Genomic DNA, 18,945 nt, shown 5'->3' with positions numbered 1-18,945 from the left:
ATGAATAAATAGAATATATTTGGTTATGTGAAGAACATTTAAAAGTGAAATATTCCTATTTTCATGTTGGGTTAATGCCCTTGAGAAAATGCTCCATTGACTTCTATGGGGGTATACCGTTATAAGGTTGCGATATTCTAACTTCGGCTTTTTGCGCATGTCGGGTTAGCACTTGTGTGAAAACTTTTTACTTTCAACTTGTAAACCTACTTGTAGTGCAGTTAATGCATGAGCAGGAGCGCAATATACTGGTCCCATTCATAATCTAGCCCATATTGTATAGTATTTTTTTATAGCTTCTGTAAAGTATTAGTAGAAAATTGGTATTTAGATTTTTCTTGAAAAATAAAGAAACACGTGTTTTACCATTTCCCCAAAATTCACTTAATGGGGAATCAAAAAGGGGAGCTGATTTATGAGGATACCTATATCTCAAAAACCAAAGATGTTACAGGCGTGAAAATTGGTATTTAGATTCTCCTTTAAAAATAAAGAAACAAGTGTTTTATCATTTCCCAAGCATCCACTTAAGGGGGGGGGGGTCAAAAGGGTTGGGGGTGATTTATGAGGATACCTATAACTCAAAAACCAAAGATGTTACAGACGTGAAAATTGGTATTTAGATTACGAGAATTAACGAAAACTCAAGAAGTTCATGTCAGCGAGCGTGCAGCTGAAGGGGCACACACATGAGGGCACATGTCGTTGTGAGTGGTCGGGTTTTTTGCTATTTTTTTTACAAATCACAAAATCCATGCAAGCGAAGCCACGGGCAACAGCTAGTTTTACTATATATATCGTTAGGTATAATGGATCATGTGATAATATTTTTCAGTTACATAATAATGAATTGTAAAATTGCTTATTTCCCTAGTACTGAAGTAGTTAACTTTACTAGTAGCACTTAAAAGAAGCAATATACAAAAAGCAGCTTATATCAGCACGCAGAATTGCATCATCATTTTTTTTTTTTTTTTTTTACTTCAGACCTGTTGATCTATGGTCGGAAACGTGAAAAAAAAATTGTTTACAGTGTTATCCATCCCCCAGCTAGGAAAAAAGTAAATAGCACATTCTGATGAAAGTGAACGGTGCTCGCATACACAATGACTCAGATCTGAACGGGCCAGTAAAAAAAAAAGTTATTACTCAGAGAAAATGACAGAAAAAAAAAGTAGTGATAAGGGTTAAAGACCAAAGAGTATAAATACTTCTATTCTCCTTTATTTTTTCATTAGAATTTGAGTTTGAGCAAAGATAGATACTAAGCACAACTAGGTGCTCTACTAAGATTTATAGTTTAAAATTTGATATAAAATTAGTTATAAACAGTGTTGCTTGGCTTTTTTTTAATATAATTTGGAGACTTAAGTTTGATATATATAGATAGATAGATATATTCTTGTATATTATTTATTTATATTATTTATATAGTGTTCTTTGTTCCTCCTATCAATCTATTTTATTTTACTTTTTTTTAAAGAGAATTGATTTTTTTTTTCAAACATTATTATAGTTTTTCTGCTTTATATTTTTCATTTTGATGAAGATGGTGAAGGGACAATTTTTGTTTTTTTCTCAGTGCCCTTTACTGAGCAGGTTCATCCTCTGTGCGTTTGTTCTGAGCTGCTCTAGAACCACCCTAGCAAACCCTTTCACTGACTCCAACCCAATTCTAGATTCTTCTGACCAAGTACGTCTCAGACACCTGTATACAGGCAATGCTCACACACATTTACATCTGCAGATCTCCCCTGAAGGAGTGGTGAGCGGAACACAGGAAAAAAATCTATACAGTAAGTATTTAATATATTGGCATTCATTAATCATGTTCCCCTGTCTAAATTCATATTGATTTTTCTCAAATAATAGTCTAAAAGATATTTATTGATAATAATTTGAAATAGAAGGTTAAAATCTGCTATTGACTATTTGTACTTATTTGCATATTATTACCCACAATGCCTCACTGTGGTCAAAACATTATGATTAAATATTCTCTAAAGAAAATTCAGGCCACTGGATTTTCTTCACTATACTTACAGTGGTGGGGTTTTCAAGTACACTTGTTTTTCTTCTTAATTATAGAGTTGTGTATCTGTATAACTAACTGTACAGAAATATATACATATATATATATATATATATATATATATATATATTTAAAAAATTACTTTTCATAACAGTTTGTGAGTGAACTGAGGGCTTATTTCATAAAAATCAAAGTTACATTTGAAGCTTTATTGTATCACAGCTATGCACAATGACACAATTATGCAATTCCTGTGTTGCAAATGCCCAGCTTTATCATAAATATGATAGATATATAGATAGATAGATAGATAGATAGATAGATAGATAGATAGATAGATAGATAGATAGATAGATAATATATATAGATAGATAGATAGATAGATAGATATATAGATAGATAGATAGATAGATAGATAGATAGATAGATAGATAGATAGATAGATAGATGATAGATAGATAGATAGATAGATAGATAGATAGATAGATAGATAGATAGATGCAAGTTATATATCAGCAACTAAGCACTGCACTGGAAAAGACCTACATACAAATAGATATGCCTAAAACATTGTACACTATTGTTGTTTTTGCAAATAAAGAGCACACCATTAAAAACCCTCCTGTTAATCTTACCTCATTACTGCACTGAACTAAGAAATCACTGTATAGTGCATCTGGGTCAGGCAAACTACAGCATACTGAGGTGCACTACCGAGTTTCTAGGGGAGTTGAAAAAGCCCAATTTTCTAAAGTATTTTACAACAAAAATAGGCAAAATATTACATTAATATGTGTATTAATAATGTTTTGTTTTTTTCTATATTAAAGATTTTATGGGTGGTAAATTTTGAGTTAAACATCCCTTTAAAATAAATTGTGTTGGAGCTGTTTTTGTTAAAATTACATTTTACTAGTTTTATGTACTAAGGATATATTGTATCTATAATTCTATGGGGCCAACTGCACGCACCATGCAAGGCAAACCTAAAGTATAATTAAAGGGAACAAAGCTAAAATGTCTCTTTCATGATTCAGATACAGCATGCAATTTTAAGCAACTTTCTAATTTACTTCTATTATAAAATTTTCTTTGTTTGCTTGGTATCTTTTGTTGAAAAGCATGTATCTGGAGCACTCTATAGCAGCAGTTTTGCAAGAATGTTATCTACTTGTAAGAACACTAGATGGCAGCAATATTTCCTGCCATGTAGTGTTCCAAAAACCTACCTAGGTACCTCTTCAACAAAGAATACTATATGAATGAAGCAAATTTGGTAAAATAAGTAAATTGGAAACTTTTTTAAATTGTATGCTCTGTCTGAAGCGCAAAAAAAATTTGTGTTTCATATCCTTTAAAGGGGCAGTGAAATCAAAATTAAACTTCAATGGATTAGATAGAGCATGACATTTTAAACAACTTTCCGATTTACTTTTGTTATTTTTTTTTAAGTTCTCTTGGTATCCATTGTTAAAGAATAATCTTATGTGAGCTCAGGAGCATGCACGTGTCTTTAGCCATTTGGCAGCAGTTTTTGCAACATTGTTTATAGCAATATTATAAATGTATACAAGCACTGCTGCCATAGACTGCTAAAGACCTGAGCACACTTCTGACCTCCTCTCAGCCTATTACTCTTCAACAAAAGATATCAGAAGTAAATTGGAAAGTTATTTTAAATTACATGTTCTATCTGAATTGTGAAACTTCAACTTTGACTTTACTGTCCCTTTTATTAAGTGCAGTATGTATGGTTTCATTAGTTTAAAAAGATGAAGTATTTGTGTAAAATATGAAGCCTTATCTGTATTAATAGCACGGATCACTTACAGTCAGTACAATAGTGCACAAATATGGATTAAAAATAAATAAAGAGAGATTAAACAAAACAGTTGTTTAAATGTATATTGTTGTGATTGGTAGATAAAAAAAACCTGGGTATGGAAACAAATATTCTTTCAAGGAACTAAAATAATATATTGGTCACATGTTTTTTGGCTTATGTATTAAGTGAGCAATTAAAACTATAATCACAATGTCTTTATGACATTATCTGGCAGATTGTCAGCACATGATCTTTGGAATTAAGTCAGGAGGAGGAATCATTACATCATGCAATGTGACAACAGGTGGGGTTGGTCAGTTAAACAAATGCCAAGATTGAATACCAAGTTCAACAACCCTAGAAAATATGATGTGTGTGAGCTAATTTATGTGATTTTGTGCATAGATTGGACACTTTGAATTCTGTATTATTTTCTGCAGTTTGCTTACTGCATATTCTCCTTTTTTATAAGGATATTGTTTGCCTGCAATTACTAATAGCTCTGAGCTAATGCAGGCAATGTGCCAGATTGGAAATGCTGAACTTGTCACTAGTCTATAAAAAGTAAATATGTAGTGACCTATGGCCTACATAGCTGTGTCATTGTATTTTGCACTGCCTATTCACTTGACTAAAAAGGATGCTGTTCTTAAAGGGATATTCCAGCCAAAATTGGACTCCACATGAATGCATTTCAGTTGTGAATAGAAGCATTTTTGCAATATACATGTATTAGGAAAAATGCTTCTAACAAAAGCTATAGTTGTTTCAAAAGTGTATTTAAGTATGCACCGTGTACCAGCATTTTAAACACAACACTTGCTCAGAGAACCTAAAGTGCTTGTACCATTTGGTAATGACTCAATTTGTTGATTGCTGACATGATACAAGCCCCACTGGTGCTCTGAGCAGCTGCAGTATTTAAAATGCTTGTGTACTAAGAATATGTATCTATGCTTTACATGCACATGCAGAGAATTTTTTTGAAACTAAAACAGTGATAACTTTCACTTGAAGTATTTTTGTCCATACATGTATATTGCAAATATGTTTATATTCAAAGATGTAATTCATCTATGCACATTTAAATGTTGACCGGAATGTCCCTTTAAAACATTTCTGTCATCCAAATGAAAGAGCAACAACTTTTTTTTTTTTATATTTAAATCTAAACAAATACAGCATTAATAGTTGTATAACTCATATGAACTCTCATTGGTTGACAGGCTCCTCCTCCTAATGTTTATTGGCTGATAAGTACTACCGTTCAATGTTCATTGGTTAATAGATACTTCCTGCTAATGTTCACTGGGCATTAATAGGAAATACCCATAAGTCAATTGGCATTAAAAGAAAGTGCACAAATGATACTGGTATATTAGTTTAAAGAGGTTTTGCTTCATAATTTTTTTCAAGCTAAAAATGTCTACATGTTTAAAGGTACAGTATACACTCATTTTCATATAACTGCATGTAATAGACACTACTATAAAGAATAAGATGCACAGATACTGATATAAAAATCCAGTATAAAACAGTTTAAAAACTTACTTAGAAGCTCTCAGTTTAGCTCTTTTGAAAAGGTAGCTGGAAAGCCCACTGCAAGTGGCAAATAAGACACTCCCCCCTCCCCCTCCTTTTGCATATGAAAAGACCCTTTACACAAACAGGAGCAAGCTGGAGTAGGTATCTGATGGTATTCTCATAAAACTTTGGGGCTTGGTTAGGAGTCTGAAAATCAAAGTAATGTTATTTAAAAATAAGCAAAACTATACGTACATTTAAAAAAAAAAAAAAAAACTTTATGGGCTATATAAATAGATAATCTACAAAACATTTATGCAAAGAAAAAATGAGTGTATAATGTCCCTTTAAATGTTGATCTTTTATGTGGGTGACAAAACATTTCTGTGTAATATTGATCTAAAATGTTTGTGAGCTAAATTGTAAATAATAAATTGTGTTTTTTTTTCAGGCTTGCTGGAGATTAAAGCAGTAAAGCCCAGCATTTTGGTGATGCGTGGAATGATGAGCTCTCGATACCTTTGCATGGACTCCAAGCAACAATTATATGGCTCGGTAAGGATCAGCTCTCTTTTAGAAACCAATTAATTAATTAATTAATTAATTAATTAATTAACCTTTATGCTTAAAAGGTATCAAATTGTAAACTTTTTTTTTAAAAAAAATTATTCTCTATCTGACAAATTAAAGAAAAATGGGGTTTTATGTCCCTGTAATATAGAAACTAACTAATGAAATGCAAATACAATTATTTCTTGACTAATTAGAGTCTCAGAGACTATTCTGGTCTTGTGATAGATGTAATATTGTAAATGACTTATTAGCTGAATTATCACATTGTTATTCTGATTTCTTCACAGGTAAAGTACATAGCAGATGACTGTAACTTTCAAGAGGTGCCATTAACAGATGGATACAATTTGTACTTTTCAGAAAAGCATCCTGCTCCATTGACCCTAACCCCGTTAAAAGGAGGCTTACCTTCAGGCAAACAGATGACACACTTCTTGCCTCTGAAGAATACAATTCCATTGGAACATATGTATAATTTCTTTCCACAAGTACAGGGTACACACTTGGATGCAGGGTCAGAGGACCCCCTAGGAATGATAAATATGTTCAACATTATTAGCCCCAGCCAGGACTGAAGTACAGCAACTGTTTAAGGACAAATGGAATATTTTACAAACTCAGGTGTCTGATATGGCAAAGACCAACTCTTCTACCAATCAGACACTGGAAGCTATCTGTGGTCACCAGATCACTAACATATGCACAGGCCTTTAATTTGGTTCTTAAAATATCATAATTATGAGAATCTGAAGAGGAGGTCGGTGATGGGAACTTACAGGTCAAGTGGATAGCAACAAACAGGGAGACTTTAGATAAAAACATTTATTGCACTGGCAGATCACTTAGCCACAAGTAAAGAGATGTTATATTGTGATTTAAAGGCCTTGATTCAAATGATACCTCAAATACAAGCTGCCCTCTGCACTGACATATATATTTGTGTAAATTATTTAAAGGGACACTGAACCACACATTTTTTTATTTTTTACTTTCTAATTTACTCTTATTATCAATTTTTCTTCGTTCTCTAAGTATCTTTATTTGAAAAAGCAAGAATATAAGCTTATGAGTTGGCCCATTTTTGGTTCAGAACCCTGGATAGCGCTTGCAGATTGGTGGCTGCATTTAGCTTACATTCCTGCTTTTTCAAATAAAGATACCAAGAGAACGAAGAAGAGTTCATAATAGGAGTAAATTAGAAAGTTGTTTAAAATTGCATGCTCTATTGAATCATGAAAGAAAAAAATTGAGTTCAGTGTCCCTTTGAAATCTTAAAAGAATGGGAAAAAGTTGGTTAGGGGAAGATCAGGTCTAGATTTATATATGTAAAGAAATTTTGTACTCAAAAATGATCTATCATTGACTTAAAGGTACAGTGTCCCTTAAAGGAAAAATAACACATTCTTAAAGTGCTCCTCTATATAGTAGATAAAAGTGTTCAAGATTGCATTCAAAAACTGAATACACCAGTGCAGACAATATAAAGATAATTATCAGAAAGAAAACTAATATCCTTTATTTAGACCTTAGTAGATTAATTAGTCTCAGCTGGTAAATGGTTAAATCAAATATTTTTTTATATTTAGAAGTAAAAAAATATATCAATAACACTCCTTTTTGTTGTACTGAATATTTTATTGTTCATTGCTATTTATTTAATATTTTTATATATGTATTTGCATTCCTCCATATTATATATTAATAGAATTGTAAAATAATGATGATTATGTGGATATTTATAAAGTATGATTGATCATGACTATAACAAAAATGTATATGTTTCATTATATAGACAGGTAATGTAAGTTTTATTATTATATGTTAGTGTTATTTATTTGTACTATTTATTTATTATTCTCATTTGATGTGTTTTAAGCTATATTATTTATTTTATGCTGCAGCACATCTGCATTGTGAGTTATTTATTGAAATAAAGGTTAATTGGGATTTTTTTTATTTGATCGTGTTTGTTAGTCTATGTAAAATTCAATTCATGTTGTCTATTTTTCTATCAATAAAATTCCTATTTCTCTCAGAAAAGCAACAACGTGTGGCAACCTCACTTATAAGAGAATATGGTTTTCACAGCACAGTTTGTAAATTGGACCATTTTAAAACAAAAAATTTTTTGTTAGTGTTGAGTATTCAGGTGGGCATGAGCTTACCCAGCATAATGGCTGGCCACCTCATGTGCATCCAATAATGGATTTCTACCAAATCTCTGCCCAGGTACTGCGTCAGCTCCAACCTGCCCCACCCGTGGTAAGCCCCGCACCATTAGCAACACACCAAACCCTACCCACAACAAGTCTGTCCCCGCCTGTGACAAGCCCACAACTCAACCCTACTTGAAGTGCCCCATGACTACATTTCTGGGAACACCACTGATGAGTATTGATATTGTGTATGGCGATTTCATTTTCTCACAAATCATTTCATAAAATCTATAAAACAAGAAGAGTACAGCTTAGAGTATCTTTAGTCACGGTAAAGGGAAATATAACAGCACTTGCTTTTGGTTAAAAATTGTAGTTGTCCTGTGCTCCATAGAGAAGCAAAAAAAGCAATTTCTGTTACCTAGGGGTTTTTTTCAAATCGAAAGATGGTTTAGAATTTTTTTTTAGCATTTTGAAGACCTTGCTTTGATTGTTAACATTCCTTTGAAGGGACATTAAACACTTTGAGATGGTGATATAAAATTATAAATTGTATATATAAAAAAACTCTACAATAAACTTTCATAATTTATTTTTTCCACTGTTCCTGTAATTCCATTCTGAAATTGTGAGATTTTTAGAAATGGAAGTTCAGAACACTGTTTTATTCCACACAGCCATTGGCTGCACACTCTAGTGACAATTTATAACTGTCCCTAATTGGCCACAGCAGAGAAGGTAACCTAAGTTAAATCATGGCAGCTCCGATTGTTTTATAGACAATAAAACTTTACACTTGTTTTGTCACTATTTAAACAACTAAGGAAACTTTAAAAACTGCATCTACATGTAATTCACAGACTAATCTTTTCTTTGAATGTGTCATTCTATCTAGCATTTATTTAGTGCTAGATTACAAGTGGAGTGCAAATTTATCGCACGCCTGTAAATGGTCAAATTCGCCCATTTGTGGGCGTGTAATAAATAACCATCAATTACAAGTGGCTGGTTATTTCTACCGCAAGCTTGTAGTAGCAATTAGCGCTCAGAAAATTAACCAGAGGTCAGTTGCCCTCAAATTTCAGTGTAGTTTTTTTTGTATTAAAAAATAAAAATAGTAGCATCTTTATTTTTTAATAAAGTAATTGCACAAAGCAGTTATAAGGGGCTAAAGTTGGCGGGTGTGTGGCATTAGAAAAAAATGCCACTGAAAAGTGCCTTTACATTGTGGTCTATGAAAACTGTGAGTTCCCTGTATATATATATATATATATATATATATATATATATATATATATATATATATATATATATAAATATATATGTATATGCTTATATTCATATATATTTATATGTTAATATGTATATATACATATAAAATTGTTGCCCATCGTTTAGCGAATTAACCCCTTTGCTGCACTAGTTCTCATGCCATGTTTCACGGCATGAGAATGAGGCTCCCATTGGAGCTTATGGAAGTGCGCTCTCAAGAGCACAATGCTTCCGTGCAATGCAAACGCAAGGTTGTGTTTGCATTGCACCTAACTTGTAATACCAGCGCACATTTGCGTGCATTGGTAATACAAAGTGGAACACAAATATCGATTTTGCAGAAGGTAGACAATCTGGCCCTTAGTGTTTAATGTCCTTTTAAAATCCTTATGCTAATAAAAATGCACTTTTGAGATAGAATTGCATGAAAGCATCAATTAAACATATCTGGGGCAGGAGACCCTGCTTGTCCCATTGTAAAATATTGATGTGCAGTATTGATCTCTGTTAGGACCCAAATTTTAGAAACTTGCCAGTATGGAAAGAAATCACACCAAAAAAAAAAACAGTTCTCAGCCTATAATTTGTCTTTCTAAAATTCTTTGACCTTGCTGTGCTGACAAGACTTCTTAGATAATCTTGTTAGAGCTTAAAGGGACAGTATACACTCATTTTCATATAACTGCATGTAATAGACACTACTATAAAGAATAAGATGCACAGATACTGATATAAAAATCCAGTATAAAATTGTTTAAAAACTTACTTAGAAGCTTTCAGTTTAGCTCTGTTGAAAAGGTAGCTGGAAAGCCCACTGCAAGTGGGAAATAAGACACTCCCCCCCTCCCCCTTGTTTTGCATATGAAAAGACCCTTTACACAAACAGGAGCAAGCTGGAGAAGGTAGCTGACGGTATTCAAATTAAACTTTGGGGCTTGGTTAGGAGTCTGAAAATCAGAGCAATGTTATTTAAAAATAAGCAAAATTATACATTTGTTTTAAAAAAAACAAACTTTATGGGCTTTATAAATAGATCATCTACAAAACATTTATGCAAGGAAAAGATGAGTGTATAATGTCCCTTTAAGAGAATTTGGCCTTTAGTATCTATGAATCAGCTTTAGATCCATGGACCACTTGACATGTATTCAGTAAGTATAATACAGAAGCCTCCCTGGATCAAGTATTCCATGGAAACCTTACTGTAGTAAACTTGCTAAAGACAAATATACTTTCTAACAGATCGAAAATTGGATGTAAGACTGGGGGCAATCAAGAATACGTGTTGTAACTAGAGATGGACATAAGGTCTGAATCTTTCAGAAATCTAAGCAGTCTATGCAGTCTAAACTCACAAATCATGTAATGCAAAAAAGTTCAAATTTATATACAGGCACCAATGGTAAGTGGAAAATGTACTGGTGGAGTACGACCAATAACATTCAGCTAGTGGTATTGCCAACAGCTTAGATGTAGACTGAGCATTCACAGTGATCTGGTAGTAGAATCATTGCAGCAGGTCTGACAATGACAAAGTATGGCCAACAAGTCAGATATAGCGGAAGGACAGCAGATCAGGTATTGTAGAGTATGCAAGTAGGCAAAGAGGAACAGAGTGTGACCAAAGGGCAGATATTGTATGGACAGCAGGTATAGACAAAGGCTAGCATACAAAGGTAGCAAATACAGCAGATCAGAGAATCCTCTGCCATGAGTGTTAAATAAAAGTTGTTTTTATGACATTTCTGTTCAATGCAAATCTTTTATTTCGTACTTGTTCAATAAAACAGTAACAACTAACAATGAAGCGAATGATGATGCCCCTTAAAGGGAAAGTTTACCCCCCAAAAATGTCCTCTTTAATTTGTTCCCAATGATCAATTTTACCTGCTGGAGTGTATTAAACTGTTTACAAATATTCCCTTTACCTTTATTTCAGCATTTGAAATAGCTGGTTTGTCTGTGGTATCCCTAACTATACTGAAAGTTTCTATACTTAAGTATAGACTATAGAAAAACTTTCAGCTAGATTTAGAGTTGGGCGGTAGCCGTCAAAACCAGCATTAGAGGCTCCTAACGCTGTTTTTTACCGCCCTCTGGTATTTGGAGTCTGTCAGGAAAGGGTCTAACGCTCACTTTGCAGCCGCGACTTTTCCATACCGCAGATCCCCCTATGCCATTTGCGTATCCTATCTTTTCAATGGGATCTTTCTAACGCCGGTATTTAGAGTCGTGGCTGAAGTGAGCGTTAGAAATCTAACGACAAAACTCCAGCCGCAGAAAAAAGTCAGTAGTTAAGAGCTTTCTGGGCTAACGCCGGTTTATAAAGCTCTTAACTACTGTGCTCTAAAGTACACTAACACCCATAAACTACCTATGTACCCCTAAACCGAGGCCCCCCCACATCGCCACCACTCGATTAAAATTTTTTAACCCCTAATCTGCCGCTCCGTACACCACCGCCACCTACGTTATCCCTATGTACCCCTAATCTGCTGCCCCTAATACCGCCGACACCTACATAATATTTATTAACCCCTAATCTGCCGCCCCCAACGGCGCCGCCACCTACCTACACTTATTAACCCCTAATCTGCCGACCGGACTGCACCGCTACTATAATAAATGTTTTAACCCCTAATCCGCCTCACTCCCGCCTCAATAACCCTATAATAAATAGTATTAACCCCTAATCTGCCCTCCCTAACATCGCCGACACCTAACTTCAAGCATTAACCCCTAATCTGCCGACCGGAGCTCACCGCTACTCTAATAAACTTTTTAACCCCTAAAGCTAATTCTAACCCTAACCCTAACACCCCCCTAAGTTAAATATAATTTAAATCTAACGAAATAAATTAACTCTTATTAAATAAATGAATCCTATTTAAAGCTAAATACTTACCTGTAAAATAAACCCTAATATAGCTACAATATAAATTATAATTATATTGTAGCTATTTTAGGATTAATATTTATTTTACAGGCAACTTTGTATTTATTTTAACCAGGTACAATAGCTATTAAATAGTTATTTACTATTTAATAGCTACCTAGTTAAAATAATTACAAAATTACCTGTAAAATAAATCCTAACCTAAGTTACAATTAAACCTAACACTACACTATCAATAAATTAATTACATAAAATACCTACAATTATCTACAATTAAACCTAACACTACACTATCAATAAATTAATTAAATACAATACCTAGAAATAAATACAATGAAATAAACTAAGTACAAAAAATAAAAAAGAACTAAGTTACAAAAAATAAAAAAATATTTACAAACATTAGAAAAATATTACAACAATTTTAAACTAATTACACCTACTCTAAGCCCCTAATAAAATAACAAAGACCCCCAAAATAAAAAAATGCCCTACCCTATTCTAAAATTAAAATAGAAAAGCTCTTTTACCTTACCAGCCCTGAAAAGGGCCCTTTGCGGGGCATGCCCCAAAGAATTCAGCTCTTTTGCCTGTAAAAAAAAACATACAATACCCCCCCCAACATTACAACCCACCACCCACATACCCCTAATCTAACCCAAACCCCCCTTAAATAAACCTAACACTAAGCCCCTGAAGATCTCCCTACCTTGTCTTCACAACGCCGGGTTCACCGATCGATACAGAAGAGCTCCTCCGATGTCTTGATCCAAGCCCAAGCGGGGGGCTGAAGATGTCCATGATCCGACTGAAGTCTTCATCCAAGCGGGAGATGAAGAGGTCCATGATCGGGCTGAAGTCTTCATCCAAGCGGGAGCTGAAGAGGTCCATGATCGGGCTGAAGTCTTCTATCAAGCGGCATCTTCAATCTTCTTTCTTCCGGATCCATGTTCATCCCGCCGACACGGAACATCCATCTTCACCGACGACTTCCCGATGAATGACTGTTCCTTTAAGGGACGTCATCCAAGATGGCGTCCCTCGAATTCCGATTGGCTGATAGAATCCTAAGAAAATTCTGATTGGCTGATGGAATCAGCCAATCAGAATCAAGTTCAATCCGATTGGCTGATCCGATCAGCCAATCAGATTGAGCTCGCATTCTATTGGCTGTTCCGATCAGCCAATAGAATGCGAGCTCAATCTGATTGGCTGATCGGATCAGCCAATCGGATTGAACTTGATTCTGATTGGCTGATTCCATCAGCCAATCAGAATTTTCTTACCTTAATTCTGATTGGCTGATAGAATCCTATCAGCCAATCGGAATTCGAGGGACGCCATCTTGGATGACGTCCCTTAAAGGAACCGTCATTCGTCGGGAAGTCGTCGGTGAAGATGGATGTTCCGCGTTGGCGGGATATTTGTACATATGTATTTATGTGTTTAGATGTGTATATATGTCTGTAAATACATATATACACATATAATTAGATCTGTACACACATATAAATATATACAATTACATACATATACATCTAACACCTATTTTTTAAAATAATTTTTATTAGATAGTGTTATTATCAGTGTAACTGTACTTTTTAATGTATTTTTTATGTGTTTTGTGACACTTTTTTGTTTTGTGAAACAGTTAATCAGTGCTCAAAGGTTGTGGTAATCATTCTAGTGTAAATCGCAATTGCGCTCCCACGGAACACCTGGAACCTATGGGTTGGAATTTTGGCCTGTATCGATGGGCGACTATTGATGTAGTCGCGCTATATTCTTCTATTCCACACAAGAAAGGTCTGGAGGCTGTGTCATTCTTTCTGAAGAATTACTCAGACTTTAGTGAGGATTTTCAGAAGTACATTCTGAGGGTGCTGAGCTTTCTCCTCACGCACAACTATTTTAAGTTTGAGGGGGAGTTCTATCTCCAGAGATGTGGGACAGCTATGGGGGCCAAGTTTGCCCCCTCCTATGCCAACCTTTTTATGGGTTGGTGGGAGCTGTCCCACATCTATGGAGATAGGAACTCCCATAGGCACATGATCCAGTATTATGGACGGTACATTGACGATCTTCTCCTCATTTGGATGGGAGGGGATTCAGATTTCTCTGACTTTGTGGCCTCCTTAAACATTAATGATGTTGGCATCGAATTTACTTTTGAACTTAGTGACAACATTATTAACTTTCTGGACATCACCTTACAAGGTACAAGTGATGGTAAGATCATGTGTAGTATTTATTGTAAGCCAACAGCGGGAAATGCACTGCTACTTGCTAACAGTTGCCATCCCCGCCATGTTCCCTTTGCTGTCGCAAAGGGACAATTCATCAGGGTTAAACGTAATTGCACTGAGGACCACACTTATCAGGAGCAATCAATAACACTTAGCAATCGTCTGAGGCAACGTGGTTACTCCACTACAGTCATCTGCAGAGCACAAAAAGAGGTACAGAAGGTTGACAGGAAAATTTTGATTCAGGAACGTTCAAGGGTTAATGCCAGCAGTGAAACAAACTTCCAAGGTGTAACTTTTGTCACTGATTTCAGTTCACAATATACTGAAATTTGTAAGATCGTTAAAAAACATTTTGAATTTCTTTCAGCAGATGACAAACTGGAGGAGTGCGTCAGAACTGGCATACGATGTTCCTATAGGAGGGCTAAAACTTTAGCCAACACACTATCACCTTCATCTTTGCCTGAGTTGAACAGACCGACAAGTTCGTGGCTGGTCCACAAAGGTCTGTTCAAGTGCAGACAAAAATGTCGGGTGTGTGAGTACATCCAAGTGTCTAATACTTTTAAATCAGAAGTTACTGGTGAGACTTTTCCGATCACCAGTTGTCTGAAATGCACCTCCACCTATGTAGTATACGTACTCACTTGTATCTCCTGCCATTTACAATACGTAGGTTTAACCACAAATGAAGTAAAAGTTCGTATCCGTAACCATTTGTCTACCATTCAAGCAGGAGAAGCTAGTACACCTTTGGTTAGACACTTCTCACGATGCCACAACAAGGACATCAAAAGCCTAAGATGGCAAGCTATAGAAAGAGTATATTGTCCTCCTAGGGGAGGAGACCGGGATCAACTGCTGCAGAAGAGGGAGATGTACTGGATTTTTAAACTTCAGACCCGAGTACCCTTGGGTCTGAATTCCGAGTTTGATTTAATCAACTTTTGGAAATGAATTCGGACTTGTGCATTTCCCTCTTTTGCAGCATTGACCAGTAAATTAATATATATCAGATAGTTTAGTGTAATTTTTGCACTTTTGCACACATCATGTTTATTCATTTTTCTTTTTCTTTTTTATTGCATTTAATTTGTAAATATAATCTGATATATCTTCTAGCTCAGTCAGTATCATCAACTTGAGTTTCAGCACTGTCATTTGAAATTTCAAAAATGGCAACAATTTTTTGTTCCTTTCTAACCCTCTTGAATATTACACATATAACTTTAGTGCAATTTTGCAAAAGTCTAAGAAGACATAGAAATATGATGTATAATTAAATAGTTATTCTTAAGACATGAGGACGAGAAATTGTTGCTATTAGTTATTACTATATTTCCTTTTTGTTTAATCAGGGGTTAAAATAAAATAAAATAAAATAAAGTTAAATAAAATTGTATTTTATTTATTTTTGTTCACTGGAGACAATGAATTGTATGCATTCTTTACACTTGGCACAAATATTGCCTATTTTTGTACATATGCATTTCATCCAATAACTTTTAAAGGGATTGAAGTGGTTTTACATACAATTTAATTTACCAATTTTGTAGATACAAAGTTACTCAGTATAATAAGGAGAATTTGTATCCTTAATAGTTTAAAAGTTTCCAGTTAACATAGGGTTAAATACCTTCAGCCAGCATGTCTTGTTAATTAAGTTTTAACCAATTGGGTTTCTACAGCTGCCTTAAATAGGTATGCTGGGATTTTATCTGTAGCTATGATTACGCCGTGAGTGGCGAAACATGTCAGCAGCAGTTTTTCCACAAGCATATGCTGGATTTGTGTGATTGTCCTTGATCATGTACCACATGGATGTTTTTATTTTGCAATAAAACCAAGTATTGGATTTGGAATAAAGACGTCTGCACTTCGTTTTTCTATTTGCTACAAATATATATATATTATATATATATACATAAGTGCATAGGAGTCCATTGCAGTCAAATAGATGAAAAGCATATTTATGCAATATTTATATTAAATAAAGGTTTTAACTATGTATTTACTGTAAATATTTCACATTCCAATGTTCTGCACATAACAAAATATGCTCTATGTATTTATAAATATATACTGTATATATATATATATATATATATATATATACATGTATATATATATACCTATATATATAAAATTATATTTATATACAATCTCAAAAAAGTGAGTACACCCCTCACACTTTTGTAAATATTGTATTATATATTTTCATGTGACAACACTGAAGAAATGACACTTTGATACAATGTAAAGTAGTGAGTGTATAGCCTGTATAACAGTGTAAATTTGCTGTCCCCTCAAAATAACTCAACACACAGCCATTAATGTTTAAACCGTTGGCAACAAAAGTGAGTACACCCCTAAATGTCCAAATGAGGCCCGAAGTGTCAATATTTTGTGTGGCCACCATTATTTTCCAGCACTGCCTTAACCCTCTTGGGCATATAAATCAACAGAGCTTTACAGGTTACCACTGGAGTCCTCTTCCACTCCTCCATGATGACATCACAGAGCTGGTGGATGTTAGAGACCTTGCGCTCCCCCACCTTCCGTTTGAGGATGCCCCACAGATGCTCAATAGGGTTTAGGTCTGGAGACATGCTTGGCCAGTCCATCACCTTTACCATCAGCTTCTTTAGCAAGGCAGTGGTCATCTTGGAGGCGTGTTTGGGGTCGTTTGTTTGGGGTCGTTATCATGTTTGAATAATGCCCTGTGGCCCAGTCTCCGAAGGGAGGGGATCATGCTCTGCTTCAGTATCTCACAGTACCTGTTGGCATTCATGGTTCCCTCAATGAACTGTAGCTCCCCAGTGCCGGCAGCACTCATGCAGGCCCAGACCATGACACTCCCACCACCATGCTTGACTGTAGGCAAGAGACACTTGTCTTTGTACTCCTCACCTTGTTGCTGCCACACGCTTGACACCATCTGAACCAAATAAGTTTATCTTGGTCTCATCGCACCACAGGACATGGTTCCAGTAATCCATGTCCTTAGTCTTCTTGTCTTCAGCAAACTGTTTGCAGACTTTCTTGTGCATCATCCTTAGAAGAGGCTTCCTTCTGGGACGACAGCCATGCAGACCAATTTGGCGTATGGTCTGAGCACTGACAGGCTGAACCCCCCACCCCTTCAACCTCTGCAGCAATGCTGGCAGCACTCATACGTATATTTCCCAAAGACAACCTCTGGATATGATGCTGAGCACGTGCACTGAACTTCTTTTGGTCAACCATGGCAAGGCCTGTTCTGAGTGGAACCTGTCCTGTGAAACAGCTGTATGGTCTTGCCCACCGTGCTGCAGCTCAGTTTCAGGGTCTTGGCATTCTTCTTATAGCCTAGGCCATCTTTATGTAGAGCAACAATTCTTTTATTCAGATCCTCAGAGAGTTCTTTGCCATGAGGTGCCATGTTGAACTTCCAGTGACCAGTATGAGGGAGTGTGAGAGCGATAACACCAAATTTAACACACCTGCTCCCCATTCACACCTGAGATATTGAAAGACCAACGAGTCACATGACACCGGGGAGGGAAAATGGCTAATTGGACCCAATTTGGACATTTCCACTTAGGGGTGTACTCACTTTTGTTGCCAACGGTTTAGACATTAATGGCTGTGTGTTGCGTTATTTTGAAGGGACAGCAAATGTACACTGTTATACAGGCTGTACACTCACTACTTTACATTGTAGCAAAGTGATATTTCTTCAGTGTTGTCACATGAAAAGATATAATAAAATATTTACAAAAATGTGAGGGGTGTACTCACTTTTGTGAGATACTGTGTGTATATATATATATATATATATATATATATATATATATATATATATATATATATATATATATATATATGTATAGCTATATACTGTACCAAAATACTATCAGATATACAGTATGTAGTAATATGTATTTATGAATAAATAGAACATATTCTGCTATGCGAAGAACATTGGAATGTGAAATATTAATATTTTGATGATGGGGTTTGCGGGCGAGTAGGGTGTTCCTCTATTGGGGAATACGTTAACACGTGTGTGATATTCGAAGTTCGACTTTTTATGCGGTCGGGTTAGCACGCAAGCAAAAATGTTTAACTTTCAACCTGTAATACAAACGCTGCCTGTCGCGTGCAAAAAGCTTACTGCTAGCAGAGTTAGCACTGGAGCGGGAGCGTTAAATACCGCTCCACTTGCAATTTGGCCCGTCAATGAGTTGTGGTGTCAAAAACAAAGCCAGCTATGTCATATACAAAAATAAACCTAAAGGAGCAATTTATCATACAATTTTATACTCTGCAGCTGGTATAACAATTAATTGGAAACACAATAAGGGAAAAACTATTTTACAGTATACTGTCCCTTTAAATAGGGTCCCGTAGGAATAATAAACAACTCTACTGCTGAT

At 35.2% G+C, this 18,945-nt stretch overlaps 1 protein-coding gene across 1 annotated transcript; it reads left to right on the top strand.

The window, feature by feature from the left end:
* Positions 1-1,465: 1,465 nt before the first annotated feature.
* Positions 1,466-7,570, top strand: LOC128638065 (fibroblast growth factor 21-like). Its single transcript, XM_053689935.1, has 3 exons — positions 1,466-1,796; positions 5,833-5,936; positions 6,242-7,570. The coding sequence occupies exons 1-3, from the start codon at positions 1,544-1,546 to the stop codon at positions 6,527-6,529; spliced, it is 645 nt and encodes a 214-aa protein (XP_053545910.1). The 5' UTR covers positions 1,466-1,543; the 3' UTR covers positions 6,530-7,570.
* Positions 7,571-18,945: the final 11,375 nt, after the last annotated feature.

The sequence above is a fragment of the Bombina bombina genome, chromosome 8, assembly GCF_027579735.1.
Source record: "Bombina bombina isolate aBomBom1 chromosome 8, aBomBom1.pri, whole genome shotgun sequence".
NCBI classification, from domain to species: domain Eukaryota; kingdom Metazoa; phylum Chordata; class Amphibia; order Anura; family Bombinatoridae; genus Bombina; species Bombina bombina.
The sequence above is the reverse complement of the archived record's forward strand: the minus strand, read 5'-3'. Positions and strand labels throughout refer to the sequence as shown.